This window comes from Equus przewalskii, unplaced genomic scaffold, assembly GCF_037783145.1.
Source record: "Equus przewalskii isolate Varuska unplaced genomic scaffold, EquPr2 ChrUn-13, whole genome shotgun sequence".
Taxonomy (NCBI): Eukaryota; Metazoa; Chordata; class Mammalia; order Perissodactyla; family Equidae; genus Equus; species Equus przewalskii.
In genome coordinates this window covers 2,517,498-2,536,993 of record NW_027228750.1, presented here as the reverse complement: position 1 = coordinate 2,536,993, position 19,496 = coordinate 2,517,498, and the positions used below count along the sequence as shown (strand labels likewise).

The window sequence follows — 19,496 nt, the reverse complement described above, 5'->3', positions numbered from 1 at the left end:
GTTACTCAGTTAATTTAAGATTCTGAAGGAGTAGAAGTAAATCTTAGAATCCAGTTTAGTTCTCTATTAGAACTATTTTTCCACTAGTGTTCACTCATTATTCTCATTGAATAACTATAAAGAGTCATTTAAAAGGCAGTTTTTCACTATGATTATAAAATTTCTATACTTGCCTATTAATGCTTAACCTCTGGAAAAAAAAAAATCATTGTAAAACTTCCCAGAATCACAGCCTTGGTGGCTTACCCCAGGGGATCACCATAAGAAGGATGAGTGAATTGCTAAAATCTTTCTAGATTGAAACAGTGTATCTGTATATACACACATACACACACACACACACATACTGTATATAATATATGTTTGAAATGAGGTATTTTTAATGGTTGATAAGTAAAGGAAGCAAGTGGTTTACTCTTAGAGTACTAGCCTTGGCTGTCAGTACCTGGGAAGGAAGAAAATCATTAGTCTTTTCATGAAATTATAGCTTATTCCCAGGAATAAGAGGGTGTTTTAGTCTTTGAGATATACTAATTATGATAAATAGTACTAATTATGATGGATATTCATATTCAAATTGTTTAACTTAAGCTTGCAGTCCAGATAGAATGAGGACATTCTAGGTGAGATAAGTAGTGTTAGTAAATTGCTCAGACGGGAATGTGCAAGATATGTTTTAGGGCAGAATGTAGTCCAATTTATATAAAAAGAAGGTTTCACAGTGGCAACCAGAGGAAGAGAAGTTTGGAGCCATTATGTAGATGACTTTACATGCCAGATCAAAGGGTGTATACTCAATGCTTCAGGAACAACACACAGACACACACTTCTGTCAGTTACTGCATAAGTGTTTCTCGTATCAGGGAGGGGGTAGAAAGTCATTTGCCTATCTAAAAAGCCTGTCAGATTGTCTTTTTCGTCACCATCTCCTACCCACCAAAGCTCCCTAACTTTTAGAATCCAGTACAGGACCTTTAGTAAAAGGTTTTTCAAAGGGGAAGAATCTACTGAAGGCTTTTTAGTGGGGAGTAACAAACAGAAGGATCTCATTGTAATCTGTAAGTTGGTGGGTTGTGGAGACCACTGCAATAATCCAGGATAATATGATAAAGACGAGCTAAGCTGAGGACACTTATGTGTCATTTGTCATTCAGACCTAGATAGTGCTTATGGAGTTCAGCAGTAAGAGAAGATAAATGGAAGCAAGGTGGTTACGTGGAACAGGAAGAGGTGCTGCATTTATTGATGCTGCTTTTGCCTGGTCACTTGAGTCCAGATTTGGGAACACAGCCGCTAGTAAAACTCTCCATGCAGGAGGGTCCTGCGCAGTTGAGAAGATAGCCAAACTGTTGCCACAATGGTTCGGGAAAAGGACACACACCCTTCTGTTGGTAGCAGTGGCTTACTAATGCTTATGTAAATCAAGCAATATTTTATGTAGGGGAAATAGATAAGTAAAGAATTCCTGCAATGAATGACTTGAATGTCCCCTAATATTTAATGGTTCTTATTTAGAGGAATAAGGGAGATATATGTGAATCATGTGAGGCAAGGAGGTTGAGGGGAGGTGGCAGAAGCATGTTCTCTCATTGAGAAACACTGTAGAATAATTTATCCTTTTCCTAAGATCCTTTTCTCATGTGTACCTTCTTAAAGTATCGCCCTACTCTTATCTATTAAAAAGATGTTTGACAGCTCAAACTTTAACCCATATCTGTCCAAATTTGAAGTATAGGAGTTAGAATCTTCCTTCTATAGCCTAAAGGGACACATGCTAATTATAAAGAACAAGAACTGAAATAGTTATGCTTTACATTGAAGTTTCAAAAGTATGCCGTGCTGAGAAAAATGGGGATGGAGACAAAAGAGGAGAATTCACATCTTAAATAGAATTTGCATTTTTGCCCACTGCTGGCCTAACTTGTAGGGTGTGAAGAAAGTAAATGGAAGACAAGCTAAGACAAAATAGAGGTATCTCCTGTCTTCTGTAGCTTCAGCTATTCCATTTACATCTATAAACTCCCAAACTTGAGTATATCATGCATGAAAACTTGCCTTCAAATAACGACTCTAAGTGGCTTAAAGATTAGTCATGGCTTGATGGTTCTATGGTGGTCAAGACGCATGATCATTGTGAACAATACAGTGTTCCAAAACTCTTGTACTCAAAATACGTTTAAACTATTTAGGTAGAGAAAAGGACCAAACCCTTTGGTAAGGAGACATTAAAACCCAGCTATAATCAAAATGGAACAATATGAAAATGAACAGTTTGATTAAATAAACATTTTCAGTGTTAATTAGCTTTTCATTAGTAAGGAAGAAGACCAGAAGAATATGAAAAATACCAAGACTAGGAGCGACACGCCGCTGCGGTGACGGTTGGTTAAGTCACTGTCCCGGCGCTCAGTGTCCGGGGTCAGGCAGAGCAGAGAAAGAGAAGAACCACGGTGCTTTCAGCTCTTTGTAAATGGCTTAATTCTGGAGCTGGATAAACCTGCATAAGCAGGTTATTGGGTTGCTTTGAATTAAAAACAGGGTTTTGAATAGATTCCATTTAATTCAGTGTACTTTATTTTGACATATTCAAAAATTAAGAAAATATAAATTAATGTTAGCTCCCAATCAGGCAGTAGAGCACAGTAGTTAATAATAGTGTGGAGCAAATTACTCTTTGCCTCAGTTTTCCTGTATGAAAAGTAGAGCTATTAAGACAACCTCATAAGGTTGTTGGAAATTTAAATGTTAATGCATATAAAGTTCTTAGAAGAGCCTTTAGCCCATAGTAAACACTTTATAATTGTTAGCTCTTAGTATTGTACCTATAATGCCTAACTCCTAGGGTTATGATAATACAAAGTCTGGCATATAGTCTGTTTGCAGTAAATATTGTCTCATTGCTATTACTATGGAGAGCTCCTACATAATACTTTTTAGCGTGTTTTGGATTATTGTTTTTCCTTGGAAGTAATAAAATTGCATTTAAAAATTTTAATTCAAACTGACCTCTCTCTTGATTTGTCGGAATTAAGGAGGCTTCACTGTGCCAGACAGGTCTCTAGTTCAGTGTGAACAGCCTAAATTTGACTCCTAAGTTAGGAAAATATAGAATGTCTTAAAAAGATTAAAGAGGTTTGGAGAGGGAGAAATTCCGCAGGAAGCGGGATACTTCAGTTAATTTTTCCAGTGTAAGAATGTTTCGATTTGATGATAAATCTTATTCTTAAACTGTCAAATTCTCATATGGATCTCTGTGAACTTTTGACTTTGGTTCCTTAACTTGTCCTTCAAAACTTGAAATTCTGTGGAATTGATTCTTTTATCTGATCTCCTTCACAGGCTATTGAAAAGTATTGCCGAGTCAGTGGTGGGTTTTCTGGGGTGAAGGATGTATATTCCTCTACTCCTACACATGATGATGTACAGCAGAGCTTCTTTCTTGCTGAGACATTAAAGTAAGTAGATGCCTTTTAGAAATGTTTTATCGTAGGCTGGTTTTGCTATATGGTCACTATATGATGAATTATGTCTATGTGATATGTTATACTAAGTTTTATTACAAATATCTTTTTATGTAATTGGGTCTTAATTTTTAGCTGCATCTCAAGAAGAGTGACTTAGACTATGAGGTAGAAATTTTGTCAAATAAGAGTGTAGTAGCTTTATTTTGTCCCTAGTTCTTTAGTGTGCAGTGAAATCACCTGGAAAGCTTCTTAAAACACAGATAACTGGGCCATACCCACAGTTTCTGATTCAGTAAGTAGATCTAGGGTGGAACCTAAGAATTTTTATTTCTGACAAACTCCCAGGTGATGCTGACGATGCTGGTCCTGGGACCACACTTGAACTGCCTGCTGTAGCTAATGAAGTGTTAATAAATAATCATGGAGTTTTGATGGTACTAGAGGGTATATGACCATAGTCACCCATCCTCCCAGTGAGGTTCCTGTGAAGATACACATAAAGGGAACAATGGAAAAGAAAAAAAGACAACTCTATTATTTGGGCTTATACTCAAAACCCCAGGCAGAGCTCTCTATAAATATGTCCACTTCCCTAAAGACCTACAAAGTAAATATCTCTTGATACCTTGTCTTAAATTTTATCTTTCTATTTTCTGTCTCTCTGTACCTGAATGCCTCATAAAGGGTCACTTCATTTGTTCAAAAAAATGTTTATTTACAGACATTGTTCAGGTTACTTGGGGATATATCAGTAAACAAAAAGAAAAGAAATTCCTGGGGCTGGCCCAGTGGTGCAGCGGTTAAGTTCGCACGTTCTGCTTCAGTGGCCTGGGGTTCGCCAGTTCAGGTCCCAGGTGTGGACCTAACGCACCACTTCTCAAGCCATGCTGTGGCAGGCGTCCCACATAGAAAGTAGAGGAAGATGGACATGGATGTTAGCTCAGCGTCAGTCTTCCTCAGCAAAAAGAGGAGGGTGGCAGCAGATGTTAGCTCAGGGCTAATCTTCCTCAAAAAAAAGGAAATTCCTACCTTCTGGAGTTTACATTCTCGCATACTTCTAGCTTACATTCTGGTATATTACAATTGAAATGTACATGTCTCAAACTAAGTTTCTTATCCTAAATGGCAATCTTTATCCACTTTTTCTTTTATTACCCCTAGTACTCCTATTTTCCCATCTTTTGAACTTGTGTATTGTAGAGTTACTTCTTTGTTCTCCTTCTAATATATCAGTAAGTCTTTATGATTCTTGTTAGGTTGTTTCTTTGTTTTGCTGTCTCCCCATGTGTATCTACAATTGACCCTAACCTCGACTCTTATTACTGCTGAGATGGTTCAGAACATCTGCTCAGTAGTCAGTTCTCTACCTCCAGTCACTGCTTGTTTTGATTTATCCTGTGTCATTATGCTTGAGATTGGGTGAGAGAGTTGAAAGACCCCTGGACTGGAAGATAAAACCATAGGACCTTTAATTATGCACCTGCTACAACCTAAGTGAACAAACATGACAAAATAAAATTTCTTTGCTTTCAGTTTTCATATCTGTAAACTGGAATTTGACCCAAATTATGTAAGCTCTCTTACTTTTTTTAAATCCAGAAAAATTTTAGGAAGAGTACAATGAATATTTGTGTATCCTTCACCTAGGTTTACCTATATTGTTAATTTTTGCCACATTCCCCCACCCCATGTATATGTACGTATGTGTTCACTCACACACACATAGTTTATTTATTTATTTATGTGTGTATTTACTCATTCTATAATTTGAAAGGTACTCACCAGCATTCTGGTACTTATGCTAGAGTTTTCAGGCAAAGGGTATAATCCTACATAATCACAATTCAATTATCATGCTTGGGAAACTTAACATTCGTACAATACTGTGGTTTAATGTGTAGTTCATTTTCAAATTCTAGTGTATTTTGTAACTATTTTTTTTAACTCCAATCTAGGATCCAATAAAGGATCATTTGTTGCATTTGGTTGTCAGCCTAGGACAAAGTTTCCCTGTTTTTCTTTAGTCTTTTATGACATTGACATACATATTCAGGCTAATTGCTTTGAAGAATGTCCCTCAATTTAGATATTTGTAATTGTTTCCTCATGATGGGATTTAGGTTAAACATTTTTAGCATGACTATTATATAGATGATGTGTCCTCATTGCATTCTACAAAGAGGTACATGATAACATTTTAGCCATTATTGGTGATTTTAAGTTTGATCATAAGGTTAGATTTGGTTATAAAGTTGCGTAAAGAACTTTTTTTCTTTTCGTAATTAACAAGTGATCTGTGGAGTGATAACTTTGAGACTGTGTGAATATCCTTTTTCCAACAGTCTTTCACCCAGTGTTGTTAGGATTTTTCCTGAATCAAATATTACTATAGGAGCAGTAAAATGCTAATTTTGAGCCCTCTTCTAGTCTTAAAAAGAAATTACTTGATTTCCAACATTCGTATACTGTTTTCTTCATGTCACTCTCTTCATGTGCAAAAGCTACAGTGGTTCATTCATCTCTAGCTTCATTTCTCATTTCTTTTACTTATAGATTCAATCCTTAAACCAAGCTAATCTGTATTCAAATATTCATATATATCTCTCTAAATTTGTTCCTTTGCATTTCATTGTCTATTTCATATTTTATTGGCTCTGTCAGGAATGCCTTTATATCAATTAATGCCCCTCTCTTGTTTCTAAATTCTGTTCAAATCTCACCTCTAGCAAATTGACTTTCACAGTTAATTCTCAAATGCCTCATCAGTACAGACCTTGAGCACTTTAGCATTTGGGATAGGACTGCAAATGTGGGCCATGCTGCCTTTCCCCTTCCAGTATGTATGTGGAAAATCACCAGTTGACCTTGGTACTTGTCTTTCCAAGTTCAGGAAGACTCCTTCTTAACACGGTACTCTGGGTAACCGGTTATATTTTTATATATGTAGTTGCTACATTACTCATTCCCAGAAAAATACGTATAGGTTTAGATCAATACAAGTGGAAAAGGTCAAACAAGAAGAATCATACAGACAATTATAGCAAAACCTAGGCTAAGAAAATTATCACAGTTGAGCACTACGTTCAGCACTGAGCTTGCTGGCAGCTAAAGCAAAATGGAAGCATCCTGCTCAGTGTCATTCTCATCTTTGTGAGTTGGAAGAACATATTACTTTGACAGATGAGACAAGTTTTTTCTTACTGCTAAATTATAAGATGACTTAATTTGATAGTTCATTATTTTTTAAAAAATTGAACTATTAGGTGAACCATATAAAATTGCCCTTTTTAAAAGTCAAAAACAGTTGAATACTGGCAATTTCATATGGTTCAACCCAATAGATAATATCTTCAAACGGTGATGTTGTTGAAGATACAAGAACACTCTTAATGTGACTTCTCTTTATAAAAACTGATGTCATAATATTAAAGTGCAATTGAATCGAGAAATTTCTCTGAAGACTAATGTAGTTGTAGGCTTATATTTTCCTTATTATTAAGATAGAGCTTAAAAGGCTGTAGAGGAATGAAGATTAGCATGACTCCATAGATGTTTCTCAAATATCAGTTAATTTAAATAGGCTTTTGTCAGAAACTGAGTAACTGTTAATTTAAGATTGTATAGTCTATCAAGTGGTTGAAATTTATCACGAATTCATTAAAGGGCAACAATCCATGTGTTTTAGCTGCCAGAGATGGCAGCTGATGGGCCCGGCAGTGGGAAAGTTAAATGAAAAAGCCTGTGTTCCTGACCTAAGTCGAGGACCATTTTACCTTTTACATATTGTCACGGATGCTCTACTATAGATATGCTGTAACTATAGCTATAGATAAACATTTTTCTCCAGAAGACAGGGTGCTATGTCCTCTGTTTCTTTTGTTTCCCTCAATAGTCCCAAATTCATTTATTCATTCAGCATATAAACTGATGCCACAACAAAAACTATGTGATGAGGAAGGTCAGAGATAGATTCCTTCAAAGCCTGTTCCCTTAAAACTCTTACACTCTAAAAGAGGAAATAAAACACATGCAGATTTGTGAGAAATGTTAAATATGTTAAGTGCATAGGAGAAATGTTAATAAAGTGCAGAAGTCTTTTAGAGGAGGAAGAGTGTACTTAACCTGGAAAGCATAAAGGAAGACTTCATGGAAGTGGCAACATTTAAACCAGACTTGAAGGCAGCAAGATGGGTATAATAGGATGAATTAGCATTCAGGGGAGTAGCTATGAGGCAGGCCATGGAATATTAAGAATGAGGTAAGAGAGCTCTAAGGGTGAGATTGACAAGCCCTAGTGTCTTATCAGATATAGGAAGATGCAGTAAGAAGAGTCAGAGTTAATATTAAAGTTTCCAGTATGGGTAACTGTAAGGATTATGGCACTGTTTCAAGAACAAATAGATTTTCCGAAAAGATAATGAGTTACTTTTGACATATATTCCCAAGAGGCATTTACAAATATAGATCTGGACCTCAAAAGGTAAGTTGAGAAAGATTTTGAGGATGAAGAGAAAAGAAGACATACATCTGATCCTTTGATCCTTTGAAGATGCCTACATCTAACAAATGAGAGGGAGTTCCCGTTTAGCTTGGTAGGATGAACACTTGAATTTATCCTCCACTCTCTTGAAAGCCATTAAAATGACTGTAGAGGACTAAGAAGGTATAAAGGACAAGGACAAAAAGAATGAGAAGGAAATCAACAGCAGACAAGAGATGTCAGCAAAGTTTTAGAAGATGGAAAACAGAGAAAGCTAAGTACTTGGATCCAGAGAAGTTAATTTAAAGCAAGCTGATGAATACATCAGAACCTTGGAAAGACTCAAGACTAGGGTGGAGGATAGAATGGAAAACTGTAGAATTTTTTTTTAAGTTTATATAAGGAGTAGTTAGACCCCAAATCCACCCCTGCCTCATTCCTACCGTGAAAGAAACTAGAGATTGCCTGTCTGAAGAGGGTGAATCATGGAAGCTCTGGACTTAGGGATACCAGGCACAGCTGAAAGTAGGCAGGAGATTGGAGGGTTCCTTTCTGGGAAAATTGATTAGCCTACAAGAAAAAAAAACTAGAGATACTGATACATGAGTTTCCCTCAACAAAATGGACATGTCCTCACCCATCCCCCAATGGTGAAGCCACCAGTAAATGGCAACACACCTCCTGTTTCCAGTAAGCATTATATTGCCTCACTTTTAAATATGAATAGACAGTATTGACTTAGAAATATTTATCTAGCTATAGACATTAAAGTATGTGCATGTTTGTTATACCTTGAGTTTTTAAAGTTTATTTAAAAAATAAAATATGAATACAACAAGGTAATTCAAGAAAATATCCTAGAACTGAAGGACATGAGTTTCTAACTTGAAAGAAGCCATCAAGATCCCAGCACAGTGGATAAAAATAGGCCCATGCCAAGGCACAGTGCCGTGGGATTTCAGAACCCTTGCGGTAAAGGAAAGATCACAGTTTCCAAAGAGAGGAGGAATAAAAGTCTTGAAAAAATGATCTGGGATCAGAATGGCTTCAGACTTCTGAAGAACAACAGTGCAAGCTAGAAGGCAGTGGAGCAGTTCGTTCAAAATTATGGGAGAAAATTAATTTCAGTTTGAATTCTAAGTTTTTAGCCATGCGAGGTCTCAGAAATCTACTTCCAGATACTCTTTCTCAGTATCGTCGTGGAGGATGTGCTCCATCAAGACTGAGTATAAACCAAAAGGAAGACGGGGAATGTAGGCCACCAGCGAAGGGAAGGTTAAGAGGGTCATCAGTCCGCATTGGATGGGGCAGAAAGCTCTGGAGAGATTTTTTCAAGATTAAATTTATAGAGGGTTTATATCTAAGTATTTGAGAGGAGATTTAGACAATTGAAGATTTTAATGTGTTATTAGTAATAAATACAAGTCAGTCTGCTCTTTAGGTGAGGGAAGGAGTTATGTAAGAAAGAAAAAGCTAGGGAGAGCTTTCAGCTAACATGAAATTGTTTAACTTGAAGACTTTTGTTTGGAGTCTGGATTGTTTTACAGAAATAGGTAAACAATGCCACTCTGCCACATTTCTCCAATTGCAATAAAGAGAGATCTGTTCACTGACAATGGCTTTGTCCCTCCGAGAACTGTTTTCATTGATTTTAGTGAAATAGCAGTTCATCAAAAGCCCCTTAAGCTGAAAGAATTCCAAGGGCCGCTGCGAGTGAAACACCAGGACTTCCTGGAGCCGGCTTCTAGCAGCAATCCTGGAATTGTTAAATGAGTGCCTCCCATTTGGATTCTCTATAGTTCTATACCTGGTACCATTTACTATCATAAATCAATTCCTCTTCACAAAAAATTTGAAGGAGGAGTGTATTATTTTATAGCTGTACCTTAGTATCTGCATTTATTAACCTAGGTCTAATTAGGCTTTCATCAAATCTCAGCTCGATTCTGTTGCATCTTTATTTGAAGGTCTCATAAATTGAAAAAAGTGTACCTGTTGAGGATACATTTCAATCACTTTTTCTGAGTTGATATATATCAGGCATTAAATGGCTAAGAGAAATCACAGGTTAATTGGAAACATAGTCTTGTTAATAAATTTGTTGTTGAAAGAAAGAGAAATATGATAAAATAAGTTTACCATCACAGTGTGTCTGCCTTCATTGGTATCAAAATCTTTGGGGCAGAAATTATGTTTTGTGTATGTATCTGTGTGTGTATGTATCTGTCTGTCTATGTATTTTGCTTATGTACCTTTTTTCTCTTCCTCTCTCTTAGAATTCAAACTTTGAATATAAATGGCAAAATTCTGGAAAACTATATAAGAATATATCAGGAATCTTAAATAGTCAAAGCTATGGAAAAAGGTTTAAGGATGTTTATTACTGTTATAAAAATTGAGTTATCATATGTTCGATAATAATTGAATGGCTAAATAAATTATGGCACATCCAAAATGGATATTATGGAGCCAATAGCAATTATAGACTCTTCATAGTATAAATACTAAGTAGGCTATTAAATGCACATATACATATGTATATATAAAATATATAGATGAATATCTTAATATATATTTCAACAACATCAGAATTTGTACTGTGGTTTAGCCTAATTGATGTTATTTTTAAAAAGTACTTCTCTACTTTTTGCTTTTGTAGTCGGAAAAAGTATTTTTTTAATAAATAAAACTGCAACTGTATTTTCCTGCCTCAAATTCAGTTGCTGTCTTTGTGCCAGGATCAAAAGCAATTTTTGGAGATGCAGAAAATTTAGAGGTCACTCAGTTCAACAAACACCGCCACAACCCATCCCTCCCTCCTACAGACAGACATTCCCAAAGTTAAAAGTCTCTTTACAACAGACAGAATGTTTTTGTCATAAAGTCTGTGGTTAATCTCTTCAGTTGATAGGGAGCTTACTGCCTCATAAGGTCAACCCATTTCATTGTTCCAAAGCTGTTATTATTAGAAGGATCTTTCTTATGTTAAAATCTGCTTCACTGTGAATTTCATTCAGTGTTCCATGTTTTGTTCCTCAGAAATATAGTCTTCTGCATGAATGTTCACTAAAAATACTTGTTTTTACCAGGGTAAAGATTGCAAGTTTCTGTAGTGTTTCTTTGTATGGCGCCAGTCTGGTTTCCTTCTCTGGAGGTGACTCTGTGCTTCTCTAGACTGAACCCTGCCTTCGAGATATGGTTCAACAGTTGCAGAGTGCCAGCCCCCAGTTTGACCATCATCCTTTCATCAGTGCAGGATAATATTGTACTCTGTTTTCTGGTAACCCTGTCAATAGTCAACATAGCTTGAAATTTTGCTCTACGTCTTTTTTTTTTTTTAACATGAACTGAGATAATTATTTTCTCTCATATTTGATACGATCAACTTTTCTGAAAGTTATTATATTTTATCTTTATTCTTTTTTTTTTTAGGTTTAACACTGTTCTAATTTACTGAAATGTTTTGAACTCTCAAGTTTTTCATTTAATGTGTTAGCTCTTCTAGCTTTGTGTCTCTCAACAGATTTAGTAAGCATGTGTTCTTTGTATATACCCACGTTAATCAGATGATAAAGACTTCTAACCATATGTTTTTAACCAGTCCATATCCCAACTGTTCCCCTTAATAGCTATGTGACGTTGGACAAGTTAGTCTGTAAAAGAGGAATTAATAATAGTATCATTTCAAAGGGTTGTTATGGGGGTTAATATAGTGAAGCACTTAGAATTATATCTGGCACAAAATACAAGGTAGCAGGTGTAAAGTCACTTTGGGACAGTAGGCCTAGCAGTCAGGGAAAGAAGCTAGACATGGAGCAAAGGGCAACGAAGACAGACTGGAACTCACAAGGACATGTGGTCCCACATCTGTGTCGCACTGCCTCCAGCATTGATAAGCAGGTGATTTGCAGAAGGAGCTGGTACCTTTTGCCGTGGGGCTATCCATGCCTGGCCGGGAATTGGAGAAATTGATAAGAGCTCCAAAACGAGCTGCAGCAGCTGCCCCACACCTCCAAGGTGAGCTGGGCAACACCACCAGCACGCATAACTTTAACCGCGTGTGGCGACCTTACACTGCCCCCAGAAGCATGATGGCTGCTGCTGTACTTCCGCTTCCAAATGACACACGTATTTTTTTATAGCTAACTGTGACCCAGAACCATACAAAGTAATTCTGACATATGTACTTCCAGCTTAGCTGTGCTGACAAATGCACTCCACCACAGGAGACAAGCCCTTCCAGATAATGAAAAATAAGCTACTTTATATCATATAGTATAGAATATTTATGTATATGAGATCATTTAAAAACTATCATAAAGCTATAGTGATTAAAAGAGTTTAGTAGTGACACAAGAATAAATGGAACAGTGGAGCAGAGTAGAGTTCAGAAATAGGCCCCTTATATGTGCAAATTTCATCTTTGAAAAAAAGACGATTTGGACAAATCATTGAGGAAAAGTTAGGTAATTTAATAAATGATGTTAGAAAAATTATCAGAAAAATATAATAAAGCTGGATCCTTGCTAAATACCAAAACTGATCTTATATAGAACATAGCTGTAAATATAAAAAGTGAAATAAAATAAATATAAAAAATTGGAAGTTTTTTCCAACTCTGAGAGTGAAGATGGCATGACACAAAACCCAGAAACCATAGAAGAAATGATTACAAATTTTAACTACATAAAAATGGAAAACATCTGTAAGAAAAAAAAGAACATCATACAAAGTAAAAGACATATGACACGCTGGGAAACATATTTGCAATACATTTGATAGTTGATGGGTAAATTTTCTTAAAATTTGAAATTATTAAGAAAAAGTGTTAAGTTAAAATAAGTAAAGGTATTTCACTGGAAAATACCATAAAAACATGAAAAATAAATGTTTGACCCACTCATAAAGAAATGAAATAAAATTAATAACCAGATATGTTTTACCATCAGATTCCTTAAGATTATAAAAGTTTGCATTCTGGTCTTGGCAAGGATGTAAGCGGTCACTTACAAACACTATAGTGAGAGTATATATTGTTTGATGTGAGGGGTGGGATCTTTGGAAAAGAACCTATTGAAATATTAAGTACACATTAATTTTGCTCCAGTAGTCCTACCTCTAGAACTTATCCTACAGGTATACTCCTCAAGTGAAAAAGGTGGATAGGAAAGGATACTGTTCACTTGCAGATTGTTCAGTATTCTTTACTCATGCTGATAATCAGATGTTGCATGTACTTTTCACTCACATCTCCTGCTAGACCACTTGCCCCATGCTCTTGATCCGTACCTTCCCACTGTGCATTTTCACTCATGTGTCTTTAACTGTTGTTGGCCTTTCTGCCTGGAATTCCTCATTCCTTTTTTATCCCTAACAAAATCCTATTTCCTTTTCAAGGCCTAGCTCAAATATCACTGTCTCTGTGAGTCCTCTCCAACGCTGAGACAGAATTAATCCATCGCTAGGTATGCTTACAATACTTCCCTTGTCCTGATAGTCTGCGTGAAATATTAATATCCTCAGTCCTTAGTTCCATGTTTGGGTTAGAGTGTACACTCAACAAATGTTTGTTGAACTGTACAGAATTAACAGCATAGCACTTGTCATATTAAAATTAGTTGTATAAACATCTATCTCCTCTATATTGTATAGCTCCTCAAAAATCAAGGCTAATGTGGTTGTTTTTAACAGAGCTTATTTTTTTAATTGTAAAAATAATGTATTGATATGGCAAAGTGATTTAAATATTATGGAACAGAAAAAATGAAAAATAAAAGTTTCTCTATACCCCACATCCAGTCTCACTTCCCAAAGACAACTATCTATTAATGTATACCCTTCTAGTGATAGCCTTTTATTTTTTCACCACAAATACCATCATATATACCTACTGTTCTGAAACTTGTATTTTTCATCTTACTCTTTATCCAGTAAAGATTTCCATATGGACACACATAAATCCAGTGAAGAATATATCATAATTTGTTTAATCAGTACCCTATTGTTAGATATGTAAGTTGGTCCTAATTTTTTGCTGTTATGAACAATGTTGCAGTGGATGCCCTTTTACATATATCTCTACTCCCTATGTGAATATAAATGTTGGTTAGATTCCTAGAAGAAAAATGACTGGATCAAAGGGCTTATGCATTTGAATTATGATAACTTTAGTTAAACAAAATAAGCCTGGAGAGCTAACTCTTCACAAAACTTCTCACAGAAAGAAAGCTCTGGAAGTTTAGGGGGGAAAAATATGTGTTTTAGAAAATTAATGGATTAGAAATGTTGGAATCAAAAGGGTATGCTGAGGGGCTGGCCTATGGCGCAGCAGTTAAGGTCGTGTGCTTGGCTTCAGTGGCCCGGGGTTCGCCAGTTCAGATCTTGGGCGCGGACATATGTACCACTTATCAAGCCATGCTGTGGCAGGTGTCCCACATATAAAATAGAGGAAGAGGCACAGATGTTAGATCAAGGGTAATCTTCCGCCAAAAAAAAGAGGGCATTCTGAGAAGTAAAGAGACCTTTAGGCAGTACTTGATAGCTGAGGTAAGGTTTGAATGAGCAGGCTATTTTTTTTTTAAGTCAATCTTAAATTATTTTGAATTTGAAGTGATTTAGAATAAACTCAGACAAGAGAATAAATCACTTTAATTTTCTTCTGTAGGTTAAGAACACAGATAAAAAGTTAAACAATCAGAGGTTCTTAGGGAATTAATGAAGATACATGTTTCAGCATTTATTCACCCTTTTAAACTATTATTTCCTCGAATTCTTAGTTCCACCTCTTTGCTTTTTATCTACATCTGAGCTCTGTTTCTTTATCTACTACATAAATGGTGATCAAAGTATAGAGATGATACAGTGTAATATATGAAATAATTCATCCAACAGAAACTTATTGCTAAGTGCCTCATGTGTGCCATTGCTGTGAATCAGTGAATGCAACAGGGCAATCTTGACATCAAGGAACTTGCAGCTCGCATTCATACTGTCCCTAACGTATAATTCCTGTATTTTTTAGTGACTGCCTGTGAAAATATGCTCTACATGTATATATCATCTGTACTCTCCATTACTCTCTTCCCTTGCCCTGCTTCATTTTTCTTCAAAGCACTATTACCACCTGACATACATGTTTGTTTTTTATCTGTCTGCCAGTAGAATGTAAGGTTCACAACCGCAGGGACTTTTCCTTTTGACGACTCTCACCTCCCTAGTGCCCAGCACACAGTATATGAGGGCCTCAATAAATAGGAGTTGAATTTGTTGAATAAGTCTTTAGCCTGTGTTATGTAAGAATAAAAGAAGTGGCTCTTTGCATCTGTACTGTGACTGCTCCTATGTAATAGGATTTTTTCCCAGCTTTATTGAGATAAAATTGACATATAATATTGTGTACGTTTAAGGTATACGATGCTTTGATACATGTGTATGCTTTGATACATTTGTATGTTGCAATATGATTACCACCAGAGCTGGCTGACACCTCCATCATGTCACATAATTACCATTTCTTTTTTGTTGTCAGAATATTTAAGATCTACTCTTTTAGCAACTTCTAAGTATATAATACAACGTTGTTAACTGTGATCATGGTGATATAAATTAGATCCCTAGAACTTACTCATCTCTAATGGAAAGTTTGTACCCTTTAATCAGCATCTCTCCAAACTGCCCACCTCACCCTCTAGCTCCTGGTAATCACCATTCTACTCTCTGTTTCTTCATGAGTTTGACTTTGTTAGATTCCACATATGGATGTCATGCAGTATTTTTCTTTCTCTGACATATTTCACTTAGCATAATGCCCTCAAGGTCCATCCTTGTTGTCACAATGACAGGATTTCCTTTTTAAAGACTGAATAATATTCCATTGTATATGTATACCACATTTTCCTTATCCATTCATCCACTGATGGACACTTAGGTTGATTGCATATCTTGACTATTGTGAATAATGCTGCAGTAAACATCAGAGTGCAGATATCTTTTTGATATCTTATGTTCATTTCCTTTGGATATATACCCAGAAGTGGGATTGCTGGATCATATAGTAGTTCTATTTTTAATTTTTTTTTCCCTAGTGGTAGAATGGTAGTTCTATTTTTAATTTATTTTTATTTCATTAATTTTATTATTAACTTATTTTATTTTAATTTATTTTTAGTTTTTTTGGATGAGCTTCCATACTGTTTTCCATAGTGGCTGCACCAATTCACATTCCCACCAACAGTGCACAGGGTTCCCTTTTCTCTACTTCTTCTTCAACACTTGTTATCTCTTGTCTTTTTGATAATAGCTAGACATGTAGCAGGTATGAGATGTCTCATTGTGCTTTTGATTTGCATTTGCCTGGTAATTAGTGATGTTGAGCATCTTTGCATGTATCTGTTGGCCATCTGTACGTCTTCCTTGGAGAAGTGTCTATCCTGTTTATCTGCCCATTTTTAATCAGATTGTTTTGTTTTTGTTTTTGTTTTTGTTTTTGCTATTAAGTTGTATGAGTTCTTTATATATTTTGGATATTAACCTCTTATCAGACAATATGATTTGCAAATATTTTCTCCCATTCTGCAAGTTGCCTTTTCATTTTTTTGATTGTTTCTTGGGCTGTGCATGAGATTTTTAGTTTGACATAGTCCTACTTATTTATTTTGCCTTTGTTGCTTGTGCTTTTGGTGTCACATCCAAAAAATCATTGACAAGATCCATGTCAAGGAGGTTTTTCCCTATATGTTGTTCTAGGAGTTTTACAGTTTCAAATCTTAAGTAGTGGTTTTTAATTTACCTTTTTATTATTTCTAATTGTATTCTTTAGGGCACTCCCTGATCATGCTACATAAAATTTCAGCTTACGCCCTTGTTCCCTATCATTTTCCCTAACTTTGCTTTTCTCCATGGCACCTATCTTCCAGTATACCATGTATCTTCCTTAGGCATTCCTCAACTAGGATATAAACTCCCTGAGGGCAATGATTTCTGTGTATTTGAGTTATCGTTGTTTCCCCAGCATCTACAGTGAGGCCGCCTACATGTCTCAGTATTAACTACTTGTTGAATAAAGGATTGAGTCATTTGATTCCAAGAGAGACAGATGGAAAAACAGCGATTTTGTAAGATCTTGCCAAAATGGAAGTGAGAAGGAGAAAAGAATAATAGACCTATTTTATTTCCTGTCTAGAACTCAGGGCTGGAACTCAGAATTCAGTTAGTGCTAGGAGATAGCTAATAATGAATGGGTCAAGGAATTTATAAAGCAAGAAGAAAAGGCCCAAGGCAAGATGTGAAAAGTGGGGGAGTCAGGGCAGTGGATCTGTTTTTAGTAAAGAGTCAAAGGTTCATATGCCCACATGAAGGAGAAAAGCAGAAGTGGTACAAGCTAACTGGTTTTAGAAGTTACACAAAGGTGATAAATCTAGGGCAGTGGTTCTCAAACTAGAGCAGGCGTCAGAATCATCTGGAAAGCTTCTTAAAACATAGATTGCTGGGCTGCACTGCCAAAGTTTCTGATTAGTAAGTCTAGAGTGGGGTCTGAGAATTTGCATTTGTAACCCGTTCCTGGGTGATGCTAAGGATGCTGGCCTGGGGGAATCACACTTTGAGAACCACTGACACCTGTGACTCAGTAAACCATTTATGGAAGCAGTTAAGGATCACGGCATTGCCTACGCTGACAAGTAATAGCTAGTACACCATGAGATCAGGTGGACAGATCATCATTTAACTGCTGTATTGATGTATAGTCTACCTCAAATGGTATACTGAAGGACTAGAACTGTGGTCTCCACATTTTTTAATCCCTTTGAGGACCTGTCATAGTGTCACAGTGCAGTCCAAATATTAGACACTAGGGGATACACACACACACAGTGAATTTCATTTTCTCAGTTTCAAAATTGTTCTTTGAAATATCCGTGCCAATTTTTTTTGCCACAGTAGAGGGAGCTACAACCCAAATTGTACTTACGTAGCTATAACACATAAGGTTACTTTCGTTTCCATCCTTTTCCATTAGTCCCTTTTTTAACTTTAAAAATCAGCTTTATTGAAGTATTTTAAGTGTACAGTTCATTGTATTTTGGCAAATCTATAAGCTTGGGTGACTACCGCCCTAGTTAATGTGGAACTTTTCCGTCCTAGTCTTGCAGTGAGTTTTGCACCACCTCAAACACATAGCTGCTTTCTGTCACCTTAGATTTGCCTGTTCTAAAATTTCATATAATTGGAATCATGCAGTATGCATTTATCTTTTGTCATTTTTTTCAGCATAGTTTTTAGATTAATCAGTGTTGTTGAATGTATTGGTAGTTGGTTCCTTCCTATCGTGAAGTAGTAGTCTTTTGTATGGATATACCACATTTTGTTTATCCGTGCACTTTTTGATGGTCCATTAGTCATATACTTTTGAAAGGAATCAGGAAATATTTTTTCCTGATTATAATAATTATCAAATAAATATTATCAAATAATTTGCTATTATTAAATAAAATTCTAAGTGTTTTTAATCTTGGTGCTTCTTAAAGCAGAGGTGGCAAAGGTAGAACTGTAGGAGCTAAAATTTGTAGCAAAAATCTTCCTCTCAAAATTCAAGTAAATATCGTTGCCTGAAAATGATTGTTCTAAGTTTGTCCTGGTTTTTAAAACATTTCAGTGAGACTTCTGGTTCTTCCTTTGCAAACAATTTTACTAAGCAAGTTTCTCTTGATATTTAGCTAGGTTTGCTAATCAGCTGCTTTTTTCTAAGGGGAATATTATAGTATTAAACAGAAAGCCAGTAATCGGTGAATAGAGTAATAGATTTATGATAAAGAAATATACCAAAATATTAATTGTAGCATCCAGGAGGTAAGCAGATATGCACTGTAAAATTCTTTCAAGGTTTCTATAAGTTTGAAAGCTTTATGATAAAATATTGGGGCAGCTGGGGAAGGCAGGGAAAAAGCTAGTAAATTGTTCTCTAGGACAGATGTTGTTGTCATCTCCTCTAGCAGTTCTAGTTCTCCTTTTCATAGCTACTGTAATCTTCATTTGCCTGTCAAGTTATTCTCAGTATAAGCAAATGAATGCACAGTTAGCCAGCTATCAGACTGTGAAAGCTAATTCCCTAGTGAACAGGTTTTGAAGTAGGTTCGAAGGCCGTTCCGAGAATGGTTTGTTAACAAAGCATTAAGAGTAGTACAACTTTTAAGTTTATAAGCAAAAATGTACAACTAGTATATTTGCGAGAGTGGGGAGCCAGTGAGACGGTTGGGGTGAGGATTCTTAGACAAGGAAAAAATAGTTCAAGATGGGAGACTTAAAAACAAAGCCACTATTCACTTCCGTTTATCTTATCTTTCGTCTTGTCTGTAAGTGGATCCTAAAGTTGGCCTCCTACCATGAGAGAAGGACTATTTTTCCAGCTAGCTGAGAAAAGTGGCCTCAAGTCTCCAGTTCTCTGCTAGTCTCTGCTCACTTATCCCTGAAAGCTGATTTTTAAGCTAATTCACATCAATAAGTATTTATTAAGTAACTGCTCTCTTCTCAGAATTGTGCTACTGAGAATTAAAGTG

General features: G+C 36.0%; 1 protein-coding gene across 10 annotated transcripts in view; it reads left to right on the top strand.

Moving 5' to 3' along the window:
• Nucleotides 1-19,496, top strand: part of MAN1A2 (mannosidase alpha class 1A member 2) — a 209,398-nt gene that overhangs the window by 149,753 nt on the left and 40,149 nt on the right. For all 10 annotated transcript variants that reach the window (XM_070608060.1, XM_070608065.1, XM_070608062.1 and 7 more), the window contains exon 12: nt 3,340-3,455. In XM_070608060.1, coding sequence (XP_070464161.1) covers nt 3,340-3,455 — 116 coding nt within the window. The remainder of the gene's footprint in view (nt 1-3,339; nt 3,456-19,496) is intronic.